Below are 23,882 nucleotides of genomic sequence, written 5' to 3' on the forward strand. Positions count from 1 at the left end.
CCCCCCGGCACCTGGCGCACGGGAGGGGTGGGTGGGGGCGCGCACCTGGGGCGTCTGCAAAGACCGCGAGCAGGGGGCGGGGCTGAGTATTTGGGCGGGACTCGGGACCCGAGTGGAGACTGAGTGAAGCCGGGCGGCTGGGGAGACTCTTGGAGCGCGTGTATGGGTTGGGGTTCTAGGGTCCCCTGGAAGGGGTGGGGCCTCCCGGCACCTGGCGCACGGGAGGGGTGGGTGGGGGCGCGCACCTGGGGCGTCTGCAAAGACCGCGAGCAGGGGGCGGGGCTGAGTATTTGGGCGGGACTCGGGACCCGAGTGGAGACTGAGTGAAGCCGGGCGGCTGGGGAGACTCTTGGAGCGCGTGTATGGGTTGGGGTTCTAGGGTCCCCTGGAAGGGGTGGGGCCTTGCCCTGGGAGGGCTCAGGATCCCTCGTGTCCATTAACGGGGATGGCTTTTGTCGCCCACTGCCCTGACCCCAGGGTCGCCATTGGCTGAGCAACCAGTTATTTCGGAGGTGAGCAGCAAGACCAGGACATCTGTTCCCACTATTTTCTGGCGGGACACTTGACACTTGGGGTCTGCAAGTTTCCACTTTATTCCAGAGAGACTTCTTTGTTAAATTTTATGGGCAGAGTCGTCCCGGGATAGAGAGTGTCTTTATGTAGTAAAAAGTGACTCTCTGATAAAGGCAGACTTGTTCCACTAGCACCTCCTGGGTTTCTTCCCTTTTTAATATGTGGAAGCGGAGATCCATTATCCATCCCAGTCTCCCAGGTCTGTGAAATACTGTGCAGTGTTTTAAATGATGGGGTATGGGAAGGAAGGCTTGGCTCAGAAGCTTTGGTCCTCTCTTCCCTCCAGATTCTAGGGGGAAGCCTTCCCTTTGAGCAATCTTATCACTCCAAATTTTAAGAAAAAGAAAAGCTCATGTCTTCCCTTCAACTTCCATACCTCATCTCTTTAGTATGGATAGTTTTCCTTGAGCTCTCATCACCTTCACTGCTGCAGCCTTAGCCTCTAGTCCTGTTTGGGGTGAAAGGCCTGAGTATGTTAAGGTGAGAGAATAACTGACCTGAAGAGGAGGTTTCCCTCTCCAGGATCGCGGCAGAGTGGGGTCCGGTGGTGATCGCTGACAGGGCCCCTCCCTACTCTTCCTCCAGGGGGAGCTCCTGAGCCCCTGCCGCTGCGACGGCTCTGTACGCTGCACACACCAGCCCTGCCTCATCCGTTGGATCAGCGAGAGGGGCTCCTGGAGCTGTGAACTCTGCTACTTCAAATACCAGGTCCTGGCGATCAGCACCAAGAACCCGCTGCAGGTGAGTTGTAAAGAGAGGGTGCAAACTGGGGGAGGGAGGGACTTTCAGCCCTCAGAATCAAAAACTCTAGGGAACCTATTTTATCCGTTTAGTAAAAAGCCCTCCAGGCAGGGGATTTAGCTCAGTGGTGAGTGGTGCTGTCTTCTGCCTCGCAAGCTGCAAGCACAAGGTCCTGAGTTCAGTCCCTGGTACCCCAAAACAAAATAAAACAACAAACAGAAAGCAACCCCCTCACACACACACACCATTAAGGCAGTCTCTTGTCTGTAAGTCCTTCCTTTATTCACAAAGACATTTATCAAGTGCCACTTGTATTTTAGGCCCTGTTCTAAACACTGGAAGAAAAAAAAAGGAAGAGATGATAAGGTTGTTGATGATGATAGCAAACGTAGAATTTTCTGTATGCCAACTTTTGGAGTAAGTTTTAATCTTCATAATAATCCTGTTAGATATTGTTATGCCCATTTTGCAGATGAGGACACTGATGCACTAAGGGATTTTTGAAATACCCAAAGTTACTTAGCCAGTTAGTGATGGAATTAAGATTTGAAATTCTGACCTACTTGTTTTGGCTTCAGATCCTGCTTTTCTAAAATAAAGAGAGGCATGGTGGTACATGCCTGTAATCTCAGTACTCTGGGAGGTTGAGGCATGAGGTTGGCAAGTTTGAGCCCAGACTGGGTTTTTTGTTTGTTTGTTTGTTTGACGGGGTCTTGCTATGTAATTCAGGCTGGCTGTGAACTTACTATATACCTTGTGTCAGTCCTCTTGCCTCAGCCTCCTGAGTGCTGGGAGTGCATGCACCACCATGCCTCCCTGTACCACTATGGTGTAGGTAGTTTAAAAAATAAAAAAGAGCTGAGTTTAATCCCCAATACAGCCAATCAGTAAATAAAATAAGACAATAATGTTAGACAGTTGCTTCATTTTAGGTTTGACCGGGGCACAGAGGAAACATGTTAATCCTGCCTAAAGGGTGTTGGGAAGACTCGTGGAGCTGCCTCTTCACAGCTCCCCATCACCTGCCCTCCATCCCTTTCTATGACTTTTTCCCCCCACAGTGGCAGGCCATCTCCCTGACAGTCATTGAGAAGGTACAGATTGCAGCCATAGTTCTGGGCTCACTCTTCCTCGTGGCCAGTATCTCCTGGCTCATCTGGTCCTCACTCAGCCCTTCAGCTAAGTGGCAACGGCAGGATCTGCTCTTTCAAATCTGCTACGGCATGTATGGCTTCATGGATGTTGTCTGCATAGGTAAGGGTATATCTGTCTCCCAGCTGCTCACCATCTTCCTCATACTTACCCACTTAGTTTCCCTGCCTGTTCCCTCAGTTTCATGGCCATGTTTTCTGCTATTAAGGGCTTTTAAGGCTATTCTGATGCTGCTCCCTTCCCTGCTTCTCAGGGTCCTTTGCAGCTGTGCCTTCTAACTCTTCAGAAATGCATACTTAGGGCCAGGGATTTAGCTCAGTGTTTCCGCTTCCTGCCTCAAAAGTATAAGGTCCTGAGTTTGATCCCCAGTTCCAAAAAAAAAAAGAAAGAAAGAAATGCATACTTAAGGCCTTCTTGCTTAGGTTGTGGCAGCACTTGACCCTAGATTTCTTATATCTCTTGCTCAGGCCTCATCGTCCATGAAGGCTCGTCTGTCTACCGAATCTTCAAGCGCTGGCAAGCAGTGAACCAGCAGTGGAAGGTCCTGAATTATGATAAGACCAAGGACATAGCAGGAGATGCAGGGGGAGGGACGGCAGGGAAGCCAGGCCCTAGGACCTCACGGACGGGCCCTCCTGCAGGGGCCACCAGCCGTCCCCCAGCTGCCCAGCGCATGCGGACGCTCTTGCCTCAGCGCTGTGGTTACACAATCCTGCACCTCCTTGGACAGCTGCGGCCACCAGATGCCCGTTCCAGTTCCCATTCTGGCCGAGAGGTTGTCATGCGTGTTACCACGGTCTGACCTGGACTCCAGGAGCAGGGATCTTAAGTCAGTGCATCAGCCAGGGATGAGCTCTCATAGCTGCTGGAGATGCCACCTGGACAAGGTGGGGCATGGTGCTCTCACCACTGAGGATCTCTTTGGGCGCCCTCAAGCTGGAGACATTATCTGGCCTCTGCTGTCCACGGGGTAGAGACACCTGGATAACATTCCAGCCCCCACTGACAGCTCCTCATACTCATCTTGAGGTGGCCACTGAGCAGGAGGGGAGAGCAGCTTTTCTTCCCTGGAAAGAACCGTCTTTACCTCAGCTCCTAGGGCCTCCAGCCCCCAGGCTCCACCATGGTGACTTGGTGATGGGGGACCAATGCCAGAAGAAAGGGGCTGTAGACCCCTATCCCCCACCCCATGGCCACAGGGCATCTGGCAATAAGACTAGTATACATTGACCTCCCATTCCCTGCATGAGGGCCGGGGACTTCCCCCTGCCCCACCCCCCCATTGCATGGGGGAAGGGCATAAAGAATCATTTATATGCACGAGGAGCCTCCTTTCTCATCTGGGCTTTTCTGGAGGGTTAGGAGTTGTGGGGAGGTTTCTCTGCACAGGTTGCAAGTTCCAAATGCAGCAGTGGGTTCTGAGTTGGAGGTGTGACTCCCACTTGCTAGTGAATAATTCACATTGGCTGCTAGGTGGAAGTGCTCAAAGGTATCTGAGGAGGGGTGGATCTGTCACCTGTGAGTTACATGATTTAGAAAAACTCAGCTGTGGTTTTCCTGTCTACCTCATAAGAGTTGGAATGAGGATAAATGAGAGACAGGTTGGGTGCCATTGCAAAGAAAATAATGGTATAACAGATTTCTACACTAGTTGATGCTTTATTTCAAATAGTAGCTGATATAACAAATTCTAAAATGTGTTTTTCATTAGGAGTTGCACAGAACATTGGAATTTTGCGTTGAGTGACATATGGATATGGAAATAGGAAAAATAGTACAAATGTTAAGGATGGTAATTTTTTGTAAGAAGGAGAACTCCTCTGACCCTTTAAATGTTGAGGGCTAGGGGAAGGTTGGAGCCCACTCTCTTGTTCTTGAGATCATCTTGAGTTCTAGCAATCCTTCCCAGATACTTTGCTTTTCCAGAAAGTGGTATGAAGTAAATACAGACTCATTTGGAGTGAGTTGGAGGGAAGCCTACCAATGTTATGTGTGTCTCACCCCCATTTAAGCTATTTCTATGACAGTTCAAGTTACAGGGTTGGTCCGGGTATTCCCAGCTAGTAGTAATAAGTAAAGGTGTTGTACTTGGAGGCAGCAGTATAGAGGGGGCTATTTATAGAGAAAAGCTTGGGAAGGATTGGTTGAAACGTGGCACAGAGGGCTGGAGATGGAGCTGAGTGGTAGAGCGCTTGCCTAGCATGCACAAGGCCTTGGGTTTGATCCCTAGCACTGAGGAACAAAAAGTGGGTCAGTCTGAAGCCTGGTCCCTTTCTTGTGAAGCGTGGGGGCTGTGTATTATATGAATGACAGTGTCTTTTAAGTGAACCATTCATCAGCAATTAAAATAATTCCTTCATACATTGCTAAAAGCAGACCCAGAGGCCTTTCTTATTATTGATCCTTCTCTGAGGAAAGTTTCTGCTCTATCTGTTCCCTTGGGATGTTTTGGAGACAATGCTGCTTTTCTGAATGCCCACACATAGCTTTCTTGTATAATCAACCTTAATCTTCTCACCAGAGAAGGGGGCTTGGCTGCTGTTCATCATGCTGGCATCCAGACTCCCTTGGGAGTGTAGGAACCAAAGCCGGGTTGGGGTCTGATTCACCTCAAAGTGTTGGAAGCATATCACTTCTAATATCAGAGAGGGGACTGAAGCTAAGTCTTCCATATTCCCAGTAGGAAACTTTCCCCAGAGACATACTCCTCTATACTCCCCACCTGGGGAGACAAAAGGGTTAGACTACTGATTTTACATTCACAGAAGAGCTGTTGGGAACCAGATGGGAGACAGCAAAGCAGAATGACTGCTGGTACTTATACTGGCAGATAGGTCTCAGATAGATGTGATACACATGGAGCTTCTGTTCCAAGCCTGCGCTGTCCCCTGTGATGGGTCCACATGGAACCTTAGACATACCCAAGAACACAGTCTTCATTTCCACTCTAGGTCCTAAAGCCAGCATTGTCTCCTCTTCATCAGCACTAATGGAAATCTTGTGGGGGTTGAGTCCATGTCAGTATGGTCTTCTTCCCTTTTTCTAACTTCCACCTTTTTTGGGGGGCGGGGTACCGGGGATTGAACTTGGGTCCTTGTGCTTTTGAGGCAGGCAGCAGAACCACTGAGCTGAATCCCAGGCCCCTCTTCTTTTTTCTAATTTAAAGAGATCTTTGCAAGAAAGGGGTCATGGGTACTGTTTACTCTTTAATTGAGCATTCCTTCTTGCCCAGTGGGAAATGTGGGTGGGCAGAGTTCTTATGACTGATGCCAAGGGAAAGGATCTCATAGCAGGCTGAGCTTTAATCTACCTTAAAGCTCAAATCTTCTAAAAATCAAATGCTTTAGATCCAAGTTGAATTTGGTGATAGAGTAGAGGTGGAATTGAGAAGAGATGCAGTAAATACACAAACACTGTATCTCTGGATAAGACTTTGGACATGCCCTGCCCCTCTGCATTCTGCATGGTTTGCTCATCTACAGAAGACCTGGTAACTAGTGGAGTTTCTGTGGTCAGGGAGCTATGTCTAGGACAAGGGGCAGGGAGCAAGAAGTATAAAGTGAAATCTCCTTCTTTACCCAGCTAGTTCGAATGGGATAAGGACAGCAGAAGAGGGCAAGACAAGACACAGCGAGGGCAATCTGGGATACAGATGGAGGTGTGCAGAGTGCTGAGAGATTTATTTGGATGGAAGATGAGTTAATCTGTATATATCATTAGAGGAGTACTGTGCCTTTGCCTCTGGGAGCCCACAGAGTGCTGACTCAGGGAAACAGGCTTCCTTGGCCCATCCTGCTCCTGCCTTGGTGCCCTGGGGTTTCTGGCCACCCTCACACTCAGCTTGCACCCTGTCTGACACCACTTTCCAACTTGTTTCTATGTCTTTCCCTGAAGGAAATTATCTTGGAGTAACTTCCAGAGAAGCAAAGTGGCCAATGTCGGATATCCTTCAAATCAGGCACTTGTATTACCAAAGTCAGCTGCCACTGCCCGTTTCTGCAAATCCCTAACTCCCTAGCCCACTTTACGACTTAGCCCTTGCAGTTAATTCTCACTACCACCCCCTGAATCTCTTACAGGAAACAAGACTAGACTCGGCTGTTCCCACTACAGACAGAAACATGCCTGGGTCTGTGTCACAAAGGATTCTTCCAGGCATCCAGACCTCCCGTTGTTATGGGAACCACTCCTAGGACCTAAGAAACCAAGGTGGGAGAGGGGATTGGGTCTTGCAGGAAGTAGGAGTAAAGTAAGCCAAAAGTCAAGGATGAAACACTTGTTTTTATTCCAAAACTTATGAATATTTAAAAAATACAAAAGGTAGAGACCTAGGTAAAGATAGGCCCCAAAATGCCTTTGCCTGGGAACTAAGTGGTGGGACAAGCTCACTTAATAGTGATCAGAGAACCAAGGAGAATTTTTAAAAAATCATAAACCAGGCTAAGCCAGATCCCTAAAGGCAAGATGAAGAAAGAAGAGGGTAGGGGCCAGGGATTTAGCTTAGTGGTTCTACTGCCTGCCTTGCAAGTGCAAGGATCTGATACAAAAAAAAAAAAAAAAAAAAAAAAAAAAAAAAAAAAAAAAAAAAAAAAAAAAAAAAAAAAAAAAAAAAAAAAAAAAAAAAAAAAAAAAAAAAAAAAAAAAAAAAAAAAAAAAAAAAAAAAAAAAAAAAAAAAAAAAAAAAAAAAAAAAAAAAAAAAAAAAAAAAAAAAAAAAGGGTAGACAGTCTGGTATGCTGCTTGTCCCTTCTGCTACAGGGTCTAGTTTCAATCTGAAAATGTATGTGGTGTCAACTTTTCAAAGATAGCCCCTGACTGGGGGTATAAATACCAAATAATCCTCCATCCTTTCTTTCAAAGAGCTTGCATGCTTAGAGGGAGAACTAACCAGGTGCAGATGAGATGCACAATTACTTGGCTTATGCACAATGCTTAGCCAGCAGCATCAGTGAATGTGGTGGAAGCACCAAAAGAGAGGTGGTTGAGTCCTTCAGTCCACTCAACATTACACATTAAAGTGCTCCCGACAGCAGCATGTATACTAAAACATTGTAAGTTAATGTCTGAGTTGGCTTTTGAAGGCTGCATATATGACCAGGAGAAAAAGGCTGAGCAGGTGGAGTGAGCATGGTTTTTCTGGACCTGACTGAGTCAGGTCAAAATCATACTCCAGTTTGCTGTGGTTACCCTATCTACTTTGGTCAGAAGGCCTCAAGGAGAAGGTGAATCTCTTGGTCTGGTGCTTAATAAAGCCCTGTGATAAGAGAGAGGGTGATGATGACAGCTTCTCCCAATAACTATCTGTCCACAAACTGTAGATTGATGTTTCTTTCAGGTACCAGGACTGTCCGGGTCATAGGTCTGATTGGGGGAGCACCTGGCTCAGACAGTACCTCAAAATTGGTCAAGATCTGGAAGGGAAGAAAGAAGGCTATCATTACGAGGGGGGATCTATAATGGTGGGGTAAGGGCTGGGGATTTAGCTCAGTGGTTCCACTACCTGCCTTGGAAGCTCAAGATCCTGAGTTTGATCCCTGGTACCCCCTCCAAAATAAAGTCACACACATATAATGGTGGGGTGGCTTCATGAAAGGCATTCTTAGTGTTAGAATGGTCAATGTTGGGTTGGCGCCCATGGCTAGTAGGGGACTGACTTATTAGTCAATGAGAGTAAAGGATTATGGAAGGGAAAGATAGTCCAAATACCCTTGTTTATACTCCAGGCCTATAATATTGTCATGTTTCTCCAAATAGGTTTGCTGGGCCTTACGTGTTTTCCTATGCATATAAGAGGACAAGAGCTTATACCTTTAGCAGGTTTGGTCTCTCTGGTCTGGAGATTGGTAAAAGTCGAGATTACTCACCTGGGCCAAAGCCATTTGCAGCTGAAGCTCTGCCAAGCGTCTTCCTATGCAGCTGCGCTTGCCAAAGCCAAAGGGAAGAGATGCAAATGGGTGGGGGGCTGGGCTCTCCCCTAGCCAGCGAGCTGGACGAAAAGAATTTGGCTCTGTGAACTGGGCAGGGTCCCTCGAAGTGGCGTAGTGACACAGAGAAACTAGTGTCTGGTGGGAGAGGAACACATACTTGTCAATTTGGGCCCAGGAATTCAGGGTGGTCAGGGGAAAAGGATCTATGGAGTGGAACAAAGGCAGGCCCTGGGTGGAGATAGGAAAAATTTCTGGGGCTACTTTTGGAACAATTTCTCTGCTGTCCCATTATAACCTAGGGAGAGGCATTCAGATCTGTAGTGTTTGAAGAGTTTTGGGGAAGTATTTGAGACCAGAGCTGTGGCTTACGATACTAAGAAAAAGGGGTTCACTGGTTTTACTCACATTTTTGGGGATAATATAACCACCCACATAAATGTCTTTGTCTGGAACACGGGAATTTCCAGGTACTACAGGGTACAATCTAGGTTGCAAAGTAAAAGATAGTAAGGTGAGGCTGGGGGCTATAGCATATTCCTTCTCACCACTTCTAACTTTGAAACCCACGTTTGCCCATCTTTCTCTTCTCTCCCAACTTCTATCTGCTGTCTGCTTCCCCATCCTTTCCCCAGCATTTTCTCTTCCCAGCTCACCGTAGCACTTCCTTGATCACTGCTTTCAGCAGGGGCAGCTGGGACAGAGCAGTGGCTTGTGGGTGGGGACAAGAGCCCTGGCCCAGAGTAGCTGTGATCTCAGAGTGGAGAGCCACCTGGACTTCGGGATGCTGGGAGAGCTCATACAAAGCCCAGGAGAGTGTGTTGGACACCTGAGAGGACAAGTGAAAGTATCTGAGGTGTAAGGAGGGGACCCAGTAGATGAGGGCAGAATATGGGGCAGTCTGGGTCTAAGGAGGTGCTGCTAATCCAAGCTGGTCTACATAAGGGTTCTTTTGAAGCAGGAAAGTGTCCCCAAAGACCAGGGAAACTAAACTCTGGAAGTGGGACTCCAAGCATGGAGTGGAAACCTCACCGTATCCACGCCAGCCAGTAGCAGCTCTGTCACATTGCCCAGGATGGTCTGGGCAGTCCACTTCTCCCGAAAAAGAAAGTGGGTCAGGTGTGCCCTGCACAGCATGTCTTCCTCCTCAGGTTTTCCCTGGTTCCTCCTAGCTATCTCGGCCTCTCCCCGCTCCACGTGCCGCTGGGCTGCGTGGAAAAAAGGCACATGGATGACACTGCCCCCTGGCATCTTCGTGTTCCCCATGCCCGCCTTGCTTCTGTGCTTTACCAAATGCAAACATCTGGTCCCAGTCTCGGCAGAGGCGATCCCAGGGTCCAGGCACAAGGCGTTGCAGCCAGCTGGGCATTGCCATGGTCAGCAGCGTGGACACGAACACTGACCCCACAGCACGGATGAAGGCCTCTGTATCCGGAGGCACTTCAGCCTCCAAGCAGCCCAGACGCGAGCCCAGTAACACCGCGGCTATGCCTGGCCGGAAGGGGGCGCGGTCAAGGCACAGGGGGACCCAGCCGGTGTCTCCCACCTCTGCCCCTAACTCTGATTTAGGACTCACTCTCAAGTCCAAATTTGTAAAACTCTCCCGCCACGTCACGAACCAGGGCAGGCGGCCCAGTGCTGCGCCCCCGCTGGCGCCTTAGTCTTCGCACAAGGTCACAGACCACTTTGTCCAGGATCCCGGCATAGCCAGCAGCCGCTTGAGGCCGAAGGAGGAGTGGGGCCAGGAGGCTACGGAGCCTCTGCCATTCTTCGCCTTCCCTGCTCAGGTGGGGAGAGAAGGCGTGTCGGGGAGGTGCATGAGTTGGAGACGGTTAGACGGGGCTGGCCGCTGTGGACAGTGCGCGGGGCTTGGCAGGGGTGGCCAGGGGAAGTGTTGCATCTGCTCTCCCTACCGAAACCTGCTCTCGCCTGTGCCTATCTTCCATCCCTCTTCCTCTTTTACTCACTTCCTGCCCTAGGGTTCCCGAGTAACTTGAGTCACAGATCTCACATTCTATCTAGAGTCTGTTACCCTAGTCCACTCCGCCGGTTCTTTAAGGCAGGATGAGGGCCAGGCTTTACCTGAGTTTGGACACAACATAATGGAGAATCCCGAGAGGCAAGAAAGTTGGGAAAAACACTCTTCCCCCAAGCCCTGGACTGTGTCGTGACCCGCCCCAGGAGAGGGCTGATGAACGGGGCCGGGCGTGGGTTCTCAGGACAGAGAGGACTCACGCGGTGAGAAGTCCACAAGCCTGCTGGTGGCGGCGACGGTGCTCCGCCCAGGACGAGAAGCTGCAGCGCTCTGGCCGGGGTCCCTCCTGTCGCAGCAGCTGCTCGATGAGCGCAGGAGCCGACAGGTACACTGTGCGCACCTTCCCGAAGCTGGCGGACCATACCGGGCCGAAGCGCTCAGCGTCCTGCACCTGGGGAGAACCGGATGCATGGACACCAGGCTGGGAGCTCTCAGCTGCTCTAAAGGCAAGGGAGCTGGCTAGGCTTGGCAAGGGTAGCCTGACTAATGTAAACTTTCTGATGCTGTAAGCTCTCCCATCCCATGAAACTTTGAATGTGACGGAAAAAACGGAGGAACTTTGCGCAAAGTGGATATTCAGTACCCCTCTGGTCATCTGAGTCGGATTGAGACGGAAAAATCCCTAAAGGTTCCCCTCTTGGTCTGTCCATCTCAAACTGAGTTCCCAGTGAACCAAAGGAGGGTAGCTTTAAGTCAAACAAACGGGAGAACACCGCCCGCTTTGTCTTCTGGCGCAATCAACCTAGATGTAAGGTCTCCAGATGTCTGCCCAGTGAGAAGGCGCAGAATGGACCCCCTTGCTGGGTGCTGGGGTGGAGTACTCCCAGGGAAGCCACCTCTCCGTCCCAACATGCCTTTCTCCTAATTTATAAGTGTCACTGCCAGCTCCCCACCACATCCCACGTTCCACACGTTTACTTTCCGGCACTGTCAAAGCATTTCCTTCACAACTCTAGGTCCGAGGAGTCAGAACGGCATTCCCTTCTACCTGCAGGTCGTGTAGCCTCGACAGTCCCCCTTTGCAGAAAAGTTCAGCCAGGAATCTAGGCGTGGAAGGGCCTGGGATATCTGCCAGGCTCCGAGGTGCTGAGTCGGAGCCCGGGGAGGGTAGTGAGGCGCCCAGCTCCGGAGCCCAGCGGAGGCGATGGAACACTCTGGAGGCGAGCTTGAGGGACTGGGTCATGGTCCAATATTAGGGGAGACAGATGAGAGAGAGCTTCTCCGGAGCATCTTGCTTGCTTGCCCAAACCCCTATTTAACCCTTGGGTGAGGTGGTTACCATGCCCCCGCCCCAGGTCTTCAGCCAATCCCTTGCCCCCTTGTCTTGAGTAGTCTGTGTTGGAGATTACCACCCAGGAATGGTAGGCGGGGCTGGCTGGGATTTCTTAGCTCCTTTGGAGCTCTGGTTGCAATGACCCTCAAGGGAGCGGTGGCCTCTATCAGCCACCCCCCCCCCGCAGCGCCTTAGGCTAGGAGCCTAAAGGTCTATCCCTGGGAAAGGTGATTTAATGGGGATACAAGAGTCAGGTCTCGGGTAGTCCCACCACTTCCCCAGGGAGCTAAGCCCCTTCAGGCCCATCCTCAGGAATTCCTTATCCTCCAGCTCCTCCATGAAGAGGCACAAGTGTGCCCACATTGTGGGCTCATTGGACTGCACCCTCTCCACAAGAGCAGAATTTCCCTGCACTAGTCACATCTCTTTCCCTGCGCCTAACACACACTGGGCAGATGCAAGCATTTGTTTCTTGGGGAGAGGGGTTTCTTAGGTCAAGTCCCCTCCTTCCAGCCAAAAGTATCTGAGGCTTGAGGGACAGAAATTAGGGAACTTTCTTCTTTTTTTTAAAAAAATTTTTGAGACAGGGTTTCACTATGTAGTTGAGACTGACCTGGAACTCACTATGTAGCCCAGGCTGGTCTCAAACTCACAACGATCCTCCTGCCTCAGCCTCCCGAGTGCTGGGATTACAGGTGTGCACCACCACGCCCGGCCATGAACTTTTTGCAAGAACAGAAGTTTGGATACTATCTCTGGGCCACCGGATGGCTCAAGGGCTAAGTGCATGCTTTAAACCCCTAGCTGACTAAGTTTCTTCTGGGCAGCCCCTTCCCACTTTTAGCTTAGAACACTTCATTGGTTAGCTTCTTGCTCCTTACCCTTCACTCCTTCCCCACCCTTATCAGACTTTCTGCTACTCAGTCAGCTCTGAAGTTCTGGAATCAACATGAAGGAGAGGGTCTCTGTCTCTTTACCCTTTCAGGGACCCTCCAGAGACAGATAATAAAGGGAGCAGAGAGCCAGGCATGAAGATGCACACCTGTAATTTCAGCACCCTGGGAGGCTGAGGCACGAGGATCACAAGTTTGAGCCAAGCCTGGGCAACTTTGTGAGACCTTTGTAAAAAAAAAAAGGCAGATTGCTCAGGCAGGGTGAGCAGGAGGAGGCACGTGATATACACCCTGACCTAAGAAACAGCAGCACCGGCACGTGTGCACACCCACGGGTTATCCCTAGGACTGCAAAGTAAACACAAGTGGACAGGCTATTTGAGCCAAGCAGTTTAGACAGTGGAGCACTGCATTTCTCACTCCAGCTGAGAGGCCCTACAAGGAGAAGGGAGTGCTAAGGGATAAGACCCCATACCCTTCCAAAGATTCCCTCTGGTTCAAGGTCCTTCAAAATCAGATTTTTTTGCTTTCTGCTGGTAGTGGAGGGACAAGAAAGTGAGAGGAGCTGGGTGTGGGGAGCTGTGAATACAGGTACTCCCCAATTTCTTGGAGAGATTGAAGCCTCCCAACCCCACAAGTCTCAGCTGGGAAGGTCAAGGGGGTCTGATCTTTCCAGTCCTCGGAAGATGGGATCCAGCTGAGATAGGGTACACAGTCAGTGATCAGGCAGGGTGGGATTGGGAGTCACTGCCTGGAGGGTGGGATCCTGTATTCTTCGGAAGATAGCTGGGAAATTCTTTCCTCCATTACGTAGAACTTTCTTCCCCTCCTCGGTTGAAGTTCCTAGATGTTCCACAATGGGGTCTTCACTCTGGGAGAAGGAAGGGTCTGTTAAGTCCTTGCCCAACTTTCAAACTGCTCTGGGTCTCTAGACTCCCACCCCATCCTCCTGGTTCTGGCCTAGGTTCAAATACAGAATTACCTTGAAAAGGGCCTGTATCTTTGCAATTTACTTTGGCCCCTACTTACCAGCTCTTCCAAAGGCACACGCTCAAATAGGGGGTGACCTTCAAAATGGGTGCACATCCAGTGGTGTAGCTCCAGCACATCAGTTATGGTATATACCAGCCCCTACATGTGTGAAGAAATCATCCTTGACGGGCTACATGCAAGTGAGCAGCCAAAATGGACTCCCAACTCCTAGTAGAGGGTTCTGCAATAGGCCACTCACTCCATTCTCCATCCCACTTTTGACTCACCCCAATTCTCAGCACGTAGGCATATTCTGCTAGTAGTGTGGGGCTGATGATTCGCCATTTGTGCTTTGTCCGTTTGAAATGTGGGTCAGGGAAGAGGAAGAACATCTTTGTCAGCTGTGAGACACACGGGCACCAAAAGGATTGTTAAGTGCCTGGCCTCCAGGCCTGCCTGCCTACCAGCCTACCCGACCAGGGCCCTTCCCCACCTGGCCCTTGCAGAAGAAGTTGGGAAGGTGCTTCATGGCATTACTACGGAGACAGGCGATGTTCTGGAAGCCACCTCCAGGAGCTGCACGTAAGGCCCGAATCCGGTCTTGTACATAGTCTGAAACCTTCACCCGGATCTCCAGGCCCAGAATGAGTGTGTCTGGGAACAGTGGTGACAATTCCACTGCACACAGAAATAGCAATGGGATCATCAACCTCCTGCTTCCAAGGAGTGCAAAAGGGGTCAACACAGGAAAGGAGGCCTCAATCTGAAACCACCAGAGTCAGGATTAAGAACAGAGATAAGTACTGTGTAGTTATAATGTATAGCTCTCTGCTGAAGAAAATGCAGGAAGACACAAAAGTTAACAGGACTAGAATGGGAGGGCTGAGGTAACATTAATAATTATTTACAAGTGGCTTAAGTTTTCCTTTTTAAAAAAAAAATTGTTTTTTTCTGAGACAAGGCCTTACTACGTAATCCTCTTGCCACAGCCTCCAAAGTGCTGGAATTACAGGCATGTGCCACCAGGCCTAGAAGTTTACTTTAGAGTTTTCATAGAGACTTTGTACACGGTCTTATTTAATCCTTATAATCTTCTGTGGTAGACTGTGAAGGTGAAGATACTGAGCTAAAATGCTCAAGATCATAGATGTAAGAAAGTGAGGTGGGGGCCAGGGATTTAGTTCAGTGGCTCTATCCCTGCCTTGCAAGCACAAGGTCTTGAGTTCCATCCCTGGGAGCACAAAAAGAAAAAATAAAAACAACAAAAAAAAGAAAGTGAGGTGGGAGTGGTGACCTGCGCTCATAATCCCAGTACTCCAGGAGATTGAGGCAGGATGATCACAGGTTCAAGCCTAGCATGGCAATTTAGCTAGGCCCCCTGGATTGCAATGCAAGCATGCCTGGGACAACACTTACAAGAGGAACCTAAGAACATAAGAGCAGAGCAGAAAGAATGTGCTCTTGTGAGGGAGGGGAGGTGGTGGAATCCCTGAAAAAGACAGTTCAGGATCACTGGCCACAGTGGCTAATCTCTGACGCTTGTGTGCTGACTGGCTCACTGACCCAGCACTTGGCAGGTGAAATGGCTCATGTAGGGACTGGGCCTAGACAGGACAACCCAAATTTTAACAGCCATTTGAGGTAGCCCCCTCCCTTCTCTGGGACAAAGGCCATAGTCCCAGGATAGAGAAAAGATGGAGGCTCTCCACATTGATGTCACTAGTGTCTGTCCATAGGGGAAAGGTCAACTGTGGCCTCTACCAAACCTGCTGATGTAGCAGAACCTAGGTTTCTACTCCAGAGAAAAGGCTGGACCATTACCTAACAGGCCACCATAGCCACAGCCTATGTCTGCAAACTCCACTTGGGCCTGAACTTGTTTTTCCTCCGTGTCCTTTGGGTCATCATGGCTGCGATTTTGAGTGAGTGGAGCGAAGAACTCTGGGTATAGCTCAGACCAGTCCATCTCATCTGGCTTCACAGGACTATTGAAGAAGATATGAAAAAAGTGAGAAGGTTGTTCATGCCATTGCAGAAGTGGTACTGCATGTATGCGGGTGGGTGAGGGTGGAAGGTAGATGAGAGGAGGACTTCTCAAGAATTCTGTAAGAGTGGGCCCTGTAGCCTCAGGAAGTATAGTGGAATCCTTCTAAAACCCAGTGTGAATCACAGGCCCATCATGAGGCTGATTGCTAATCTCCCCATCTCTACTTCTGGGGGTGGACATAACCCTGGCTGGGTAGCCCTCCTTTTTGGGGGCATCTGTGGAGCTAAGGCACTGGTATCTGACTTCATTCACGTGCTCTACGGGTAGAGGATGAAGTAAGGAGTGGGAAATACTGTGTATGTTTGCCTTTTTATTAAACCCAACAAACAAGAGCGAAAGATGAAAACGCCAACCTGCCTTTTACTCTAGTTTCACCAACAACTTTTCTCTTTCTAGACTTGGCACTGCTACCCAAACTTAAACCAGAATGACACACCCACTCTTGACTGGCCAACTCCGCCCTCGGCCAAACCTCCTAGACCCACCCCCAACTAACGTCACCCAGCCGATCCTACTCAATCTTTTCCCAATCTTCCCTACAGTGCCAGCACCCTTGCTCTCCAGGCCGCTGGGAGGATACCGCCCTTCCTCCCCTCCCCGTGTCCCGCTTGCTCACTAGCGCAGCGTATGGTCCGCCATGGGGTTGGAGTGGGCCCGTTGCCGGTAATAACGCTTTTGGGGCTGGGGAGCCTCAGCTCCCACCGTATTCCCAGTCTCTGCTCCCGCCATGATGCGCAGCCCCGGGTTCCACCGAGTCCACGTGGAGACCAAAGCCCGAGGCGCAAGATGATGACGCGTGTGCACGCTATGAGCGGCCCCGCCCCTTAAAGACGCCAGAGCGAATTCGACTGGGCTAGGTGGGCAGGACCGCTAGGGGCTGGAGCCGCGGGAAGCCTCCGCGCCGCTGGTCTCTAACTTGGCTGCCCGGGCGGGAAGGAGGCGCCCAGCCTCCTCTCAGCTGGCTTCTGCCTGGTCTGATTGCCACACTGGCTGCATGCACCTGTGCACCCCACAGATGAGAGCGATCTGGGCACCTTCTCTCCTACGGTGCAATGAAGCACCGTTTCTCTGCCCTGGTGTCGAGCCAGGTCTGACAGGTCTGACCAGTGCGGTCCTGCGTGGGTCCTGTCATGTGTGCTTTAGGGACCTGGCGGGAGGTGCGGCTCCTCATCCCACCTACAGGAAGTCCAACTGGAGGAAGGAGGCCAAACTCGGGGGGCGGGGCTCGGCGCTACTGCAAAGCCCAGACGCCCTGCGGCCCCCAGACTCGACCCCGCCGTAGACCCGGTTCTTCGGGTTCGCCGTGGTGCTGGGCATTGTCTCCATCGGATGGCGAGCTCCCGCGGGGATCCGGAGTCAGAGCCCGAGTCAGTGTTTCCTCGGGAGGTTGGGCTCTTTGCCGACTTTTACTCGGAGAGGAGCCGGTTCTGCTTCTGTGGGCACGTACTGAGCATCAAGCAGACCTTTGGGTCCTGCCTCGGGGTGGCGGCGCGCGTGTGGGACGCGGTGAGGAGTGGGCTGCTCCCGGCGTGGGTCCCTGCGGGGTCCAGACCCCAGACTCCGCCTCTGCCATATGGAGCCATCTCCACGAGAGCCTTTTTTGCCTTTTTTTTCCCCCTCCCATAGGCTCTGAGCCTGTGCAACTATTTCGAGAGTCAAAATGTGGATTTTCGAGGAAAGAAAGTGATCGAATTGGGCGCGGGGACTGGCATCGTGGGAATCTTGGCAGCGCTGCAGGGTACGTGGCGGGAAGGGGGCGTGAGGGAGTCCTAGGAAAGGGGCGTACTTTAGACCCAGCTCAGCCCTTTCCTTTTAATAGCCCCCCCCATACCACAACCACCTTGTTTGTCTGTGTTGCAGGAGCTAATTGGCTGTTAAAGTACCCAGGACAGTTGATTTGGGGCTGCAAATAAAAATCAGGCCTTGTAGAAATTTGTTTCTACCTCTTTGTTCTCTGTGATTTCAAGGAGAATGTTGTCACTTAAAAATCTGTGTCCTGTCAAAATGCCTATATGTGGGTATCCTATAGGACAGCGGCGGACCTACTGGTGTTAAACCTCATAAATGCTTTATAACTTGGTCGTGAATTTATATTAGAGTCGGTAGATTGTTATTGCTAGGAGAATCAAACAGGAATTTTGGAGGGCTAGGGTATTTTTTGGGGAAGTAGGGGCTAGGAATTAAGCACCTCAGACTTGAGAAAGGAAAAAAAATTGCTTCAGTTTTATTAAGAACCAGAAACTAAACAGATTTCCCTAAATTAGTGATCAAAAGGGTAGACAAAACCCCATGCAGAGAACACTCACTTAAAAACACTTATGAAGGGTGGCCAGGATGTGGCTCAGTGGCATTGTGCCCACCTGGCATGTGCAAGGCCCTGAGTTTGATCCCCAGTACTGGAAAAAAAATACTTAATTTTCTCATGTATTTTCACTTGAATTTTCTCATGTATTTCCAAGGACAGTTCACCAGCCTGTCACCACCATCTCTTGCTTAGACTGCAGCTGTTAAGTCTGACTGGCCTTCCTGCTTCGATTCCTTGCTGTCTCCTAGACCTCTGCTCATCCCACCCAACAGTCAGAATGACTTGTTCTCTTTTTACTTTCTTTCCTTTTTTTTTTTTTTTTTTTTTTTTTTTTTTTTTTTTTTTGGTACTAGGGATCAAACTTGGGTCATTGTGCTCTCGAGGCAGGCGGTGGGACCACTGAACTAAATCCCCAGCCCTCTTTTTACTTTCTTTCTTTCTTTTTTTTTTTTTCAGCTTTAATTGAGTTTATTGGTACATTTTAGGGATACAGTACAGTTACATTCATTGTTCGGATCTTGTACCTCTACATGACAAGTCTTGATTCTCATTTTTTCCCCTTACCCCTGCCCTCCCTTCACCCCCTCCTCCTCTCCCCATCTACAAACACTTTATTTTCTCTTTTTACTTTCTTTTGTGTATGCATGTGTGTGTGTGTGGTACTGGGGATTGAATACAGGGCCTTCACACTGAACTATATCCCCAGCCCTTTTTGTTGTTTTTGGTTTTTTGGGGGTTCTGGGGATTGAACTCGGGCCCTTTTGCTTGCGAGGCAGGTGGCAGAACCACTGAGCAAAATCACTGGCCCTGTTTTTGTTGTTTTTGAGACAGGTCTTGCTAAGTCATTAAGTTGCCCATACTGGATTAGAACTTGTGATCCTCCTGCCGCAACCTCCTCAAATGCTGCGATTATAGGCGTGTGCTACAACAGAAGACCTTTTCAAAATGCAACTGTAAATAATACCCCCACTTCACATCTTTTAACAGCTTCTTGTTGCTTCATGGTAGAACCAACACCTTTATCCTGGCCTCCAATGCCCTGTCTCCCCCTCCTCCTTCCTGTCTTCCTTGTGCTGCTTATTGCCATCAGTTCCACAAACCTACTTGATGTTCCCCCATAGGGACTTCACATGGAGCATTCCTTCTGAAGCCCTCTTACCATAAAGCATGTGCATTTTTCATTGCTTAGCTCAAATATCGCTTCCAAGGGAGGGCTTCCCGGATGGCTTAGGCCCTCGTAGTATATGACTGTGAGGACTGGTCTCAGGTGGGTCCTCAGTGCTGCCCACCTAGCCTGTTACACTTCCTTTGTCTGCTTATTCTTCTGCCTTATAAACATGGTTTTTTTACCTTCTTGTTTTTCAAACCTGTAGATCCTTGCTCTGCTATTGTCAACGCTCAGTTGATGACTTAATTTCCTATAGCTTCTTTTTTCTCAGAAAATGTTCCTATCCACAACATCTGCTCACCTATGTCTGTGTCTGTGTGCACCACTTCTCTCTTGTCTCCATGTATAAACAGATTGTGCTAAGGTCAAGCTCTCTACTTTTCACAAGACCCCTGAGCCTTTCCACCTGCTCCAAGACATTTCCAGCAACTTTCCCCCACCTCCTGCATTTTCAGTTCGCTTTTCCTTTCTCTTTCAGTCATTCTCATTCTCTCCCACCCTTCCTCCACATATATATGCATATTATATGCTGTAACTTCTCCTTTCTCAGAAAAAAGATTCTGATCTTGTGTCTATCTTCAGTTACCAAGCCATTTCTCTGCTCTCCTTTACAATGAAACGCCTATCCACTGTCTCTAGTTCTTTTCCTCCTATGTTCCTCAGTCCATTCCTATCAGACTTTCACTCCTCCATGCCTCCTTCATTGTGGTGGTTCTAGGTAAGGCTGTGAACTTCACTTCCATGTCCATGTTGTTAAACCAGGGAGTCACTTATCAGCCCACCTCAATTGGATTTGCATTTGAGACGGACACTCCCTCCTCCTGGAAATTTCTTTTGCTTTTGAGGGCACCACACTTCTGGATTCTGTTTATCTCACGAGCACACTTTCTCTTCTCTTGCTGGTTTTTTTCATCGTCACAACTGACCTCTTTTTTTTTTTTGGTACTGGGGATCGAACTGAGGACCTTGCACTTACAAGGCAGGTGGTGGCACCACTGAGCTAAATCCCCGGCCTTCACAATTGAAATTTTTGAGTGCCCCAGAGCTCTGGAATAGTCCTTTCTTTTATCTGTCTGCTCCATCTTAAGCAATCCCATCACTTTGTGGCTTTCAGTGTTCTTTGCTGACGACTATGATTCTCCCATTTTCATCTCCAGAATTGTCTGTACAACCCAGTGCCTACTCACTGTCTTTATGTAGTTGTCTGATGGTCATTTCAAGTGTAATGTGTCCAGAAATAAAATCTTGATCTCCTGCTTCTCCTGTAGTCCTCACTTAAATGCGTGGCCATTTGGGTCTTATTGGTCAGGCCAAACATCTGAAATCTCTCCTATTCATATTCACATCCCCCACTTTCTCCTTCTCTCATATTCAATCTGTGGCAAATCCTGTTGACCCTACCTTCAAAATATATTCAGGATCTGACTATTTTAACCATCACCACCCTAGTTCAGGCCATCATCATCACTCATCTGTCACTGCTGCCGCCTCCTAAATGGACTCCTTGTTTCTGATCTAGCCCTTCTGCAATCTTTTCTAACTGCAGCAACCAGAAAGCTTCTCTTAATTCACAAGTCAACTTCCATTGCCATTCTTCCATTTAAGGTTCTTCCATATCACCCAGATTAAAAGCCAAATTCCTCACAATCTCCTTACAAGGCCTTGATGTGGAGTCAACCCCTACTATTATCCCACTCATTCTGCTCCAGCTGCAGACTCCTCCAAGATTCCTCCCACCTGTCAGGTGCAGTCTTGCCTCAAGGTCTTTGTGCTTGCTGGTCTGTGGTTTGGTAGACTTTAGCCTGAGAGATCCACGTGGTATGTGCCACTGCCGCCTCCAGGTCTTTGCCCAAACATAATCTGCTTAGTGAGGCTTTCTTCAACCACACTATTTAAAATTCCATTCTCTGCCCTGACCCTCAAGTGGTTCTTATCTCCTCTCCCTGCTTGGTGTTTCACTGTAGCACTTACTGTCATTTGACTTACATTGTATTTTATTTTGTATTTCATTGTCGTCTTCTATTTCTTGCCACTAGACTGTAAGCTCCATGGAGAAGATTCTTGTCTATCTGCTATATCTCAATGCCTGGCATATATAAGAACATGATAAAAATGAATGAATGGGGCCAGGGATTTCGCTCAGTGGTTCTGCCACCTGCCTCGCAAGCACAAGGGCCCGAGTTTGATCCCCAGTACAAAAAAAAAAAAAATTTAGGACTAGGGATTTAGCTTAGTGGTGCAGTTGCCTGCCTTGTAAGCACAAGGTCCTGAGTTCAATCCCTGGTACCAAAAACAAACAAACAAACAAAAAAATGAATGAATGGAGGATTATACTTCCTGTTCTCCTCCTACAACACTTGGCACAATTATGATTAGATTATTACTTTGCAAACTGTGTGTGTGTACCTCTGGAATGAAACTCAAGGAAAGGCAAGGTTTTGTTTTGCTCACCACTGTGTACCTAGCTCCTATTAGGCACTCGATACGTATATTTATTGCATGGAAAAAGCTTTCTGGTATGTTAATCTTCACCCCGGCTTTAACTCTTAAGACACCCCCATTATCAAACTTGAATCTCTTGAACTTCTCTGTGATTAGCATGGCACAATCCTCTAGTCTTGTGTCTTGGCATTTTTCTCCCCATTTGCACATCCTCTATGATGCAGCTTTCCAGATGAGTGTGGCAGTGCCTGCCTGAAATCCCAGCAGTCCAGGGAGGCTGAATAAGGAGGATTGCAAATTTGAGCCCAGCCTTGGGAATTCAACAATTTAGCAAGATCCTGTGTCAAGATTTTAAAAATTTCTTTAAAAGAGCTAGCGAGGTATCTCAGTGGGTTCAACCCCCAGTACAAAAAGAAAAAAAGAAAAAAAAAATACAGCCTGCCTTCCTTGGATATGCTATGCTGGTTCCCTGCCAAGCTTTTGTAATCACTATTCTCTGCTTGGGAAGATGCGCCTGAATAACCCCTGCTTGTTCTTTAGGACTCAGGTGAGGTCATCTTATCTGGGAGGCTTCCAGACCCCTGCACACAGGTTTGTGTCAGAGGGGGTAGATGCACAGCTTATCCTTAGCTTAGTCCTGTCTGGGCTTCTGCTGACATCTGATTGCTGTGTGTGGGGCAGACAGGTTGAAGATTAGCTTAGCGAGAGTGTTGATGTTGTAGAATGTAGAGTAATGAGATTGCCAGAGGGTAACATGGAGTTAGGGAACTAAACGTCAGTGTGGACTTTGGGCTGTCAAGACATTGACCTTTAGGCCTTGAGGTCTTTGGACCTTCCAAGCTGGAGCCAAGAGCCCATGGTTGGGCCCTCTGACTTGCATTTCTCCCCCTTGCTCTCTCTCAGGGGGGGATGTTACCATCACTGACCTGCCTCTGGCCCTAGAGCAGATCCAGGGCAACGTCCAAGCTAATGTGCCAGCTGGAGGCCGGGCGCAGGTCCGTGCTTTATCCTGGGGGATTGACCAGCATGTCTTTCCTGGAGACTATGACCTGGTGCTGGGGGCTGATATCGTGTACCTGGAACCCACCTTCCCACTGCTGCTGGGGACCCTCCAACACCTGTGCGGGCCCCATGGCACCATCTATCTGGCCTCCAAGATGAGAGAGGAGCATGGGACAGAGAATTTCTTTCAGCACCTCCTGCCCCAGCACTTCCAACTGGAGCTGGCCCAGCGGGATGAGGATGAGAATGTCAACATATATAGAGCCAGGCACTGGGAATCGAGACCTGTTTGATGTCACCTCTCCTGTTCTCAGCCCTTTGTCCCAGTGAAGGAACTTCATCTCTCCAAAGCTGTAACTTCAGAACCATAACCATAGGGACCCAAAAGGATCACTTTCTCTCCCCTCTTTTTTTTTCTTCCTTCTTTATTCCCTCAGATATTCGTGGGCAGATACAATGAGGTGCCTGCTTGCTGAGATTCTTGGCAGTGCTGGCATTACAGCACAAAGGAGGTTCCTGACTCCTGTTCTTAGAGAAGGACAGGATAGTACCCGGTAATTTTAGGAATAAGGAAGTTAAATAAGGTATTTGAGCAGTGGCTCCAGTCTGTCCCTGATGACATCCAGTCCTGCTGTTGTCTATACAGGATACTTTTTTTTTTTTTGAGACAGAGTCTCACTATGTAGTCCAGGCTGGCCTTGAACTCACTATGTACCTCAAACTTGTGGCAATCCTCCTGCCTCACCCTCCTGAGTGCTGAAATTATAGGTTTGCTTCCACCATGCCTGGCTTTGTGCAAAATAGATTTTTTTTTTTTTTTGGTATTGGGGATCGAACTCAGGTCCTTGTGCTTGCAAAGCAAGCGCTGGAACCACTGAGCTAAATCCCCGGCCCTAAAATAGATTTTTAAAAAAATCTTTTTTTTCCTTCAGTGTTGGGGATTGAACCTAGAGCCTTGCCTTGACAGACAAGTGCAAGGCAGGCATGGTGCCACTGAGCTAAATCCCCAGCCCTATGGCTTGGAATTTTTTAAAGAGAAAAAAAAAAAGTATTAATGATCTCTTTTGAATCCAACAAACTCAGCTTTTCCTGCGGAGATGAAAAGTTAGATGCCTCAGACCACCTGTTTCTGCTTGTAGAGAAAAAAATCTAGTAGGACCATGGCTCTAATTGGGTCAAGTCCTGTCTATGCAGAGCCACCTTTTGGGCTATAGCTTCTTCCTCCTTTCCAGAGTTGGCACCCTGATCTCACAACATCATGCTGTGCAGAACACTCTACTGAGTACTAGGTTATTCTCATCTTTAATTTTTCTGCCCCACCTCTATCAGTCCTTTCTTTGAAACATATTTTCCTTC

General features: G+C 49.0%; 4 protein-coding genes across 9 annotated transcripts in view; 2 read left to right on the top strand and 2 right to left on the bottom strand.

Moving 5' to 3' along the window:
• Positions 1-5,069, top strand: part of Marchf9 (membrane associated ring-CH-type finger 9) — an 8,536-nt gene extending 3,467 nt beyond the window's left edge. Inside the window, exons 2-4 of one of the 2 annotated variants that reach the window (XM_010644563.3) lie at positions 1,159-1,314; positions 2,376-2,568; positions 2,934-5,068. In XM_010644563.3, coding sequence (XP_010642865.1) covers positions 1,159-1,314; positions 2,376-2,568; positions 2,934-3,268 — 684 coding nt within the window. In that variant the 3' untranslated portion in view covers positions 3,269-5,068. Of the gene's footprint in view, positions 1-1,158; positions 1,315-2,375; positions 2,569-2,933 lie in introns of both variants that reach the window. The other variant, XM_010644562.3, reaches the window with a different exon arrangement.
• A 2,108-nt stretch (positions 5,070-7,177) lies between these two features.
• Positions 7,178-11,705, bottom strand: LOC104876504 (25-hydroxyvitamin D-1 alpha hydroxylase, mitochondrial). The gene is made up of 9 exons (XM_010644560.2): positions 11,413-11,705; positions 10,625-10,815; positions 9,966-10,168; positions 9,680-9,880; positions 9,422-9,597; positions 9,046-9,218; positions 8,798-8,876; positions 8,330-8,527; positions 7,178-7,876 (listed from the first exon to the last, which is right to left on the bottom strand). The coding sequence occupies exons 1-9, from the start codon at positions 11,605-11,607 to the stop codon at positions 7,763-7,765; spliced, it is 1,530 nt and encodes a 509-aa protein (XP_010642862.1). The 5' UTR covers positions 11,608-11,705; the 3' UTR covers positions 7,178-7,762.
• Positions 11,706-13,093: 1,388 nt separating this feature from the next.
• On the bottom strand, positions 13,094-16,413 carry Mettl1 (methyltransferase like 1). Of its 2 annotated transcripts, none has more exons than XM_010644552.3 (6): positions 16,226-16,413; positions 15,384-15,547; positions 14,056-14,138; positions 13,850-13,963; positions 13,620-13,721; positions 13,094-13,461 (listed from the first exon to the last, which is right to left on the bottom strand). In XM_010644552.3, exons 1-6 carry the CDS (start codon positions 16,336-16,338, stop codon positions 13,306-13,308), a joined length of 732 nt encoding a protein of 243 aa, XP_010642854.1. In that variant the 5' UTR covers positions 16,339-16,413; the 3' UTR covers positions 13,094-13,305. The 2 variants fall into 2 exon arrangements, with proteins under 2 accessions (XP_010642854.1, XP_010642853.1); XM_010644551.3 differs by having other exon boundaries at positions 14,056-14,240.
• Positions 16,414-16,472: 59 nt separating this feature from the next.
• Eef1akmt3 (EEF1A lysine methyltransferase 3) lies at positions 16,473-23,218 on the top strand. 4 transcript variants are annotated; one of them, XR_784353.2, is made up of 3 exons: positions 16,473-16,706; positions 17,236-17,347; positions 17,470-18,215. XR_784353.2 is itself a non-coding variant. In XM_010644555.1 (3 exons), the coding sequence occupies exons 1-3, from the start codon at positions 16,939-16,941 to the stop codon at positions 22,817-22,819; spliced, it is 681 nt and encodes a 226-aa protein (XP_010642857.1). In that variant the 5' UTR covers positions 16,473-16,938; the 3' UTR covers positions 22,820-23,218. The 4 variants fall into 4 exon arrangements, 3 of the variants coding, with proteins under 3 accessions (XP_010642857.1, XP_010642858.1, XP_010642856.1); XM_010644555.1 differs by lacking the exon at positions 17,470-18,215 and adding an exon at positions 22,428-23,218 and having other exon boundaries at positions 16,473-17,115; XM_010644556.1 differs by lacking the exon at positions 17,470-18,215 and adding an exon at positions 22,428-23,218 and having other exon boundaries at positions 16,473-16,995.
• Positions 23,219-23,882: the final 664 nt, after the last annotated feature.

The sequence above is a fragment of the Fukomys damarensis genome, unplaced genomic scaffold (genome assembly GCF_012274545.1).
Source record: "Fukomys damarensis isolate Sample0158 unplaced genomic scaffold, DMR_v1.0_HiC HiC_scaffold_15, whole genome shotgun sequence".
Classification (NCBI taxonomy): Eukaryota; Metazoa; Chordata; class Mammalia; order Rodentia; family Bathyergidae; genus Fukomys; species Fukomys damarensis.

Excerpts from the sequence above, each read along its gene's own strand:
- LOC104876504 (XM_010644560.2), bottom strand. The coding sequence starts at position 11,607 with ATGACCCAGTCCCTCAAGCTCGCCTCCAGAGTGTTCCATCGCCTCCGC. Across the intron at positions 10,169-10,624 it reads GCTTGTGGACTTCTCACCGC|GGAAGGCGAAGAATGGCAGA; the intron begins GTGAGTCCTCTC and ends CCACCTGAGCAG. Across the intron at positions 8,877-9,045 it reads GTGATCAAGGAAGTGCTACG|ATTGTACCCTGTAGTACCTG; the intron begins GTGAGCTGGGAA and ends TTTGCAACCTAG.
- Mettl1 (XM_010644551.3), bottom strand. The coding sequence starts at position 16,338 with ATGGCGGGAGCAGAGACTGGGAATACGGTGGGAGCTGAGGCTCCCCAG. Across the intron at positions 15,548-16,225 it reads GCGGACCATACGCTGCGCTA|TCCTGTGAAGCCAGATGAGA; the intron begins GTGAGCAAGCGG and ends CTTCTTCAATAG. Across the intron at positions 13,722-13,849 it reads CCTACGTGCTGAGAATTGGG|GGGCTGGTATATACCATAAC; the intron begins GTGAGTCAAAAG and ends TCACACATGTAG.
- Eef1akmt3 (XM_010644554.1), top strand. The coding sequence starts at position 16,740 with ATGTGTGCTTTAGGGACCTGGCGGGAGGTGCGGCTCCTCATCCCACCT. Across the intron at positions 16,977-17,235 it reads GATCCGGAGTCAGAGCCCGA|GCTCTGAGCCTGTGCAACTA; the intron begins GTCAGTGTTTCC and ends CCCCTCCCATAG. Across the intron at positions 17,348-22,427 it reads AATCTTGGCAGCGCTGCAGG|GGGGGGATGTTACCATCACT; the intron begins GTACGTGGCGGG and ends GCTCTCTCTCAG.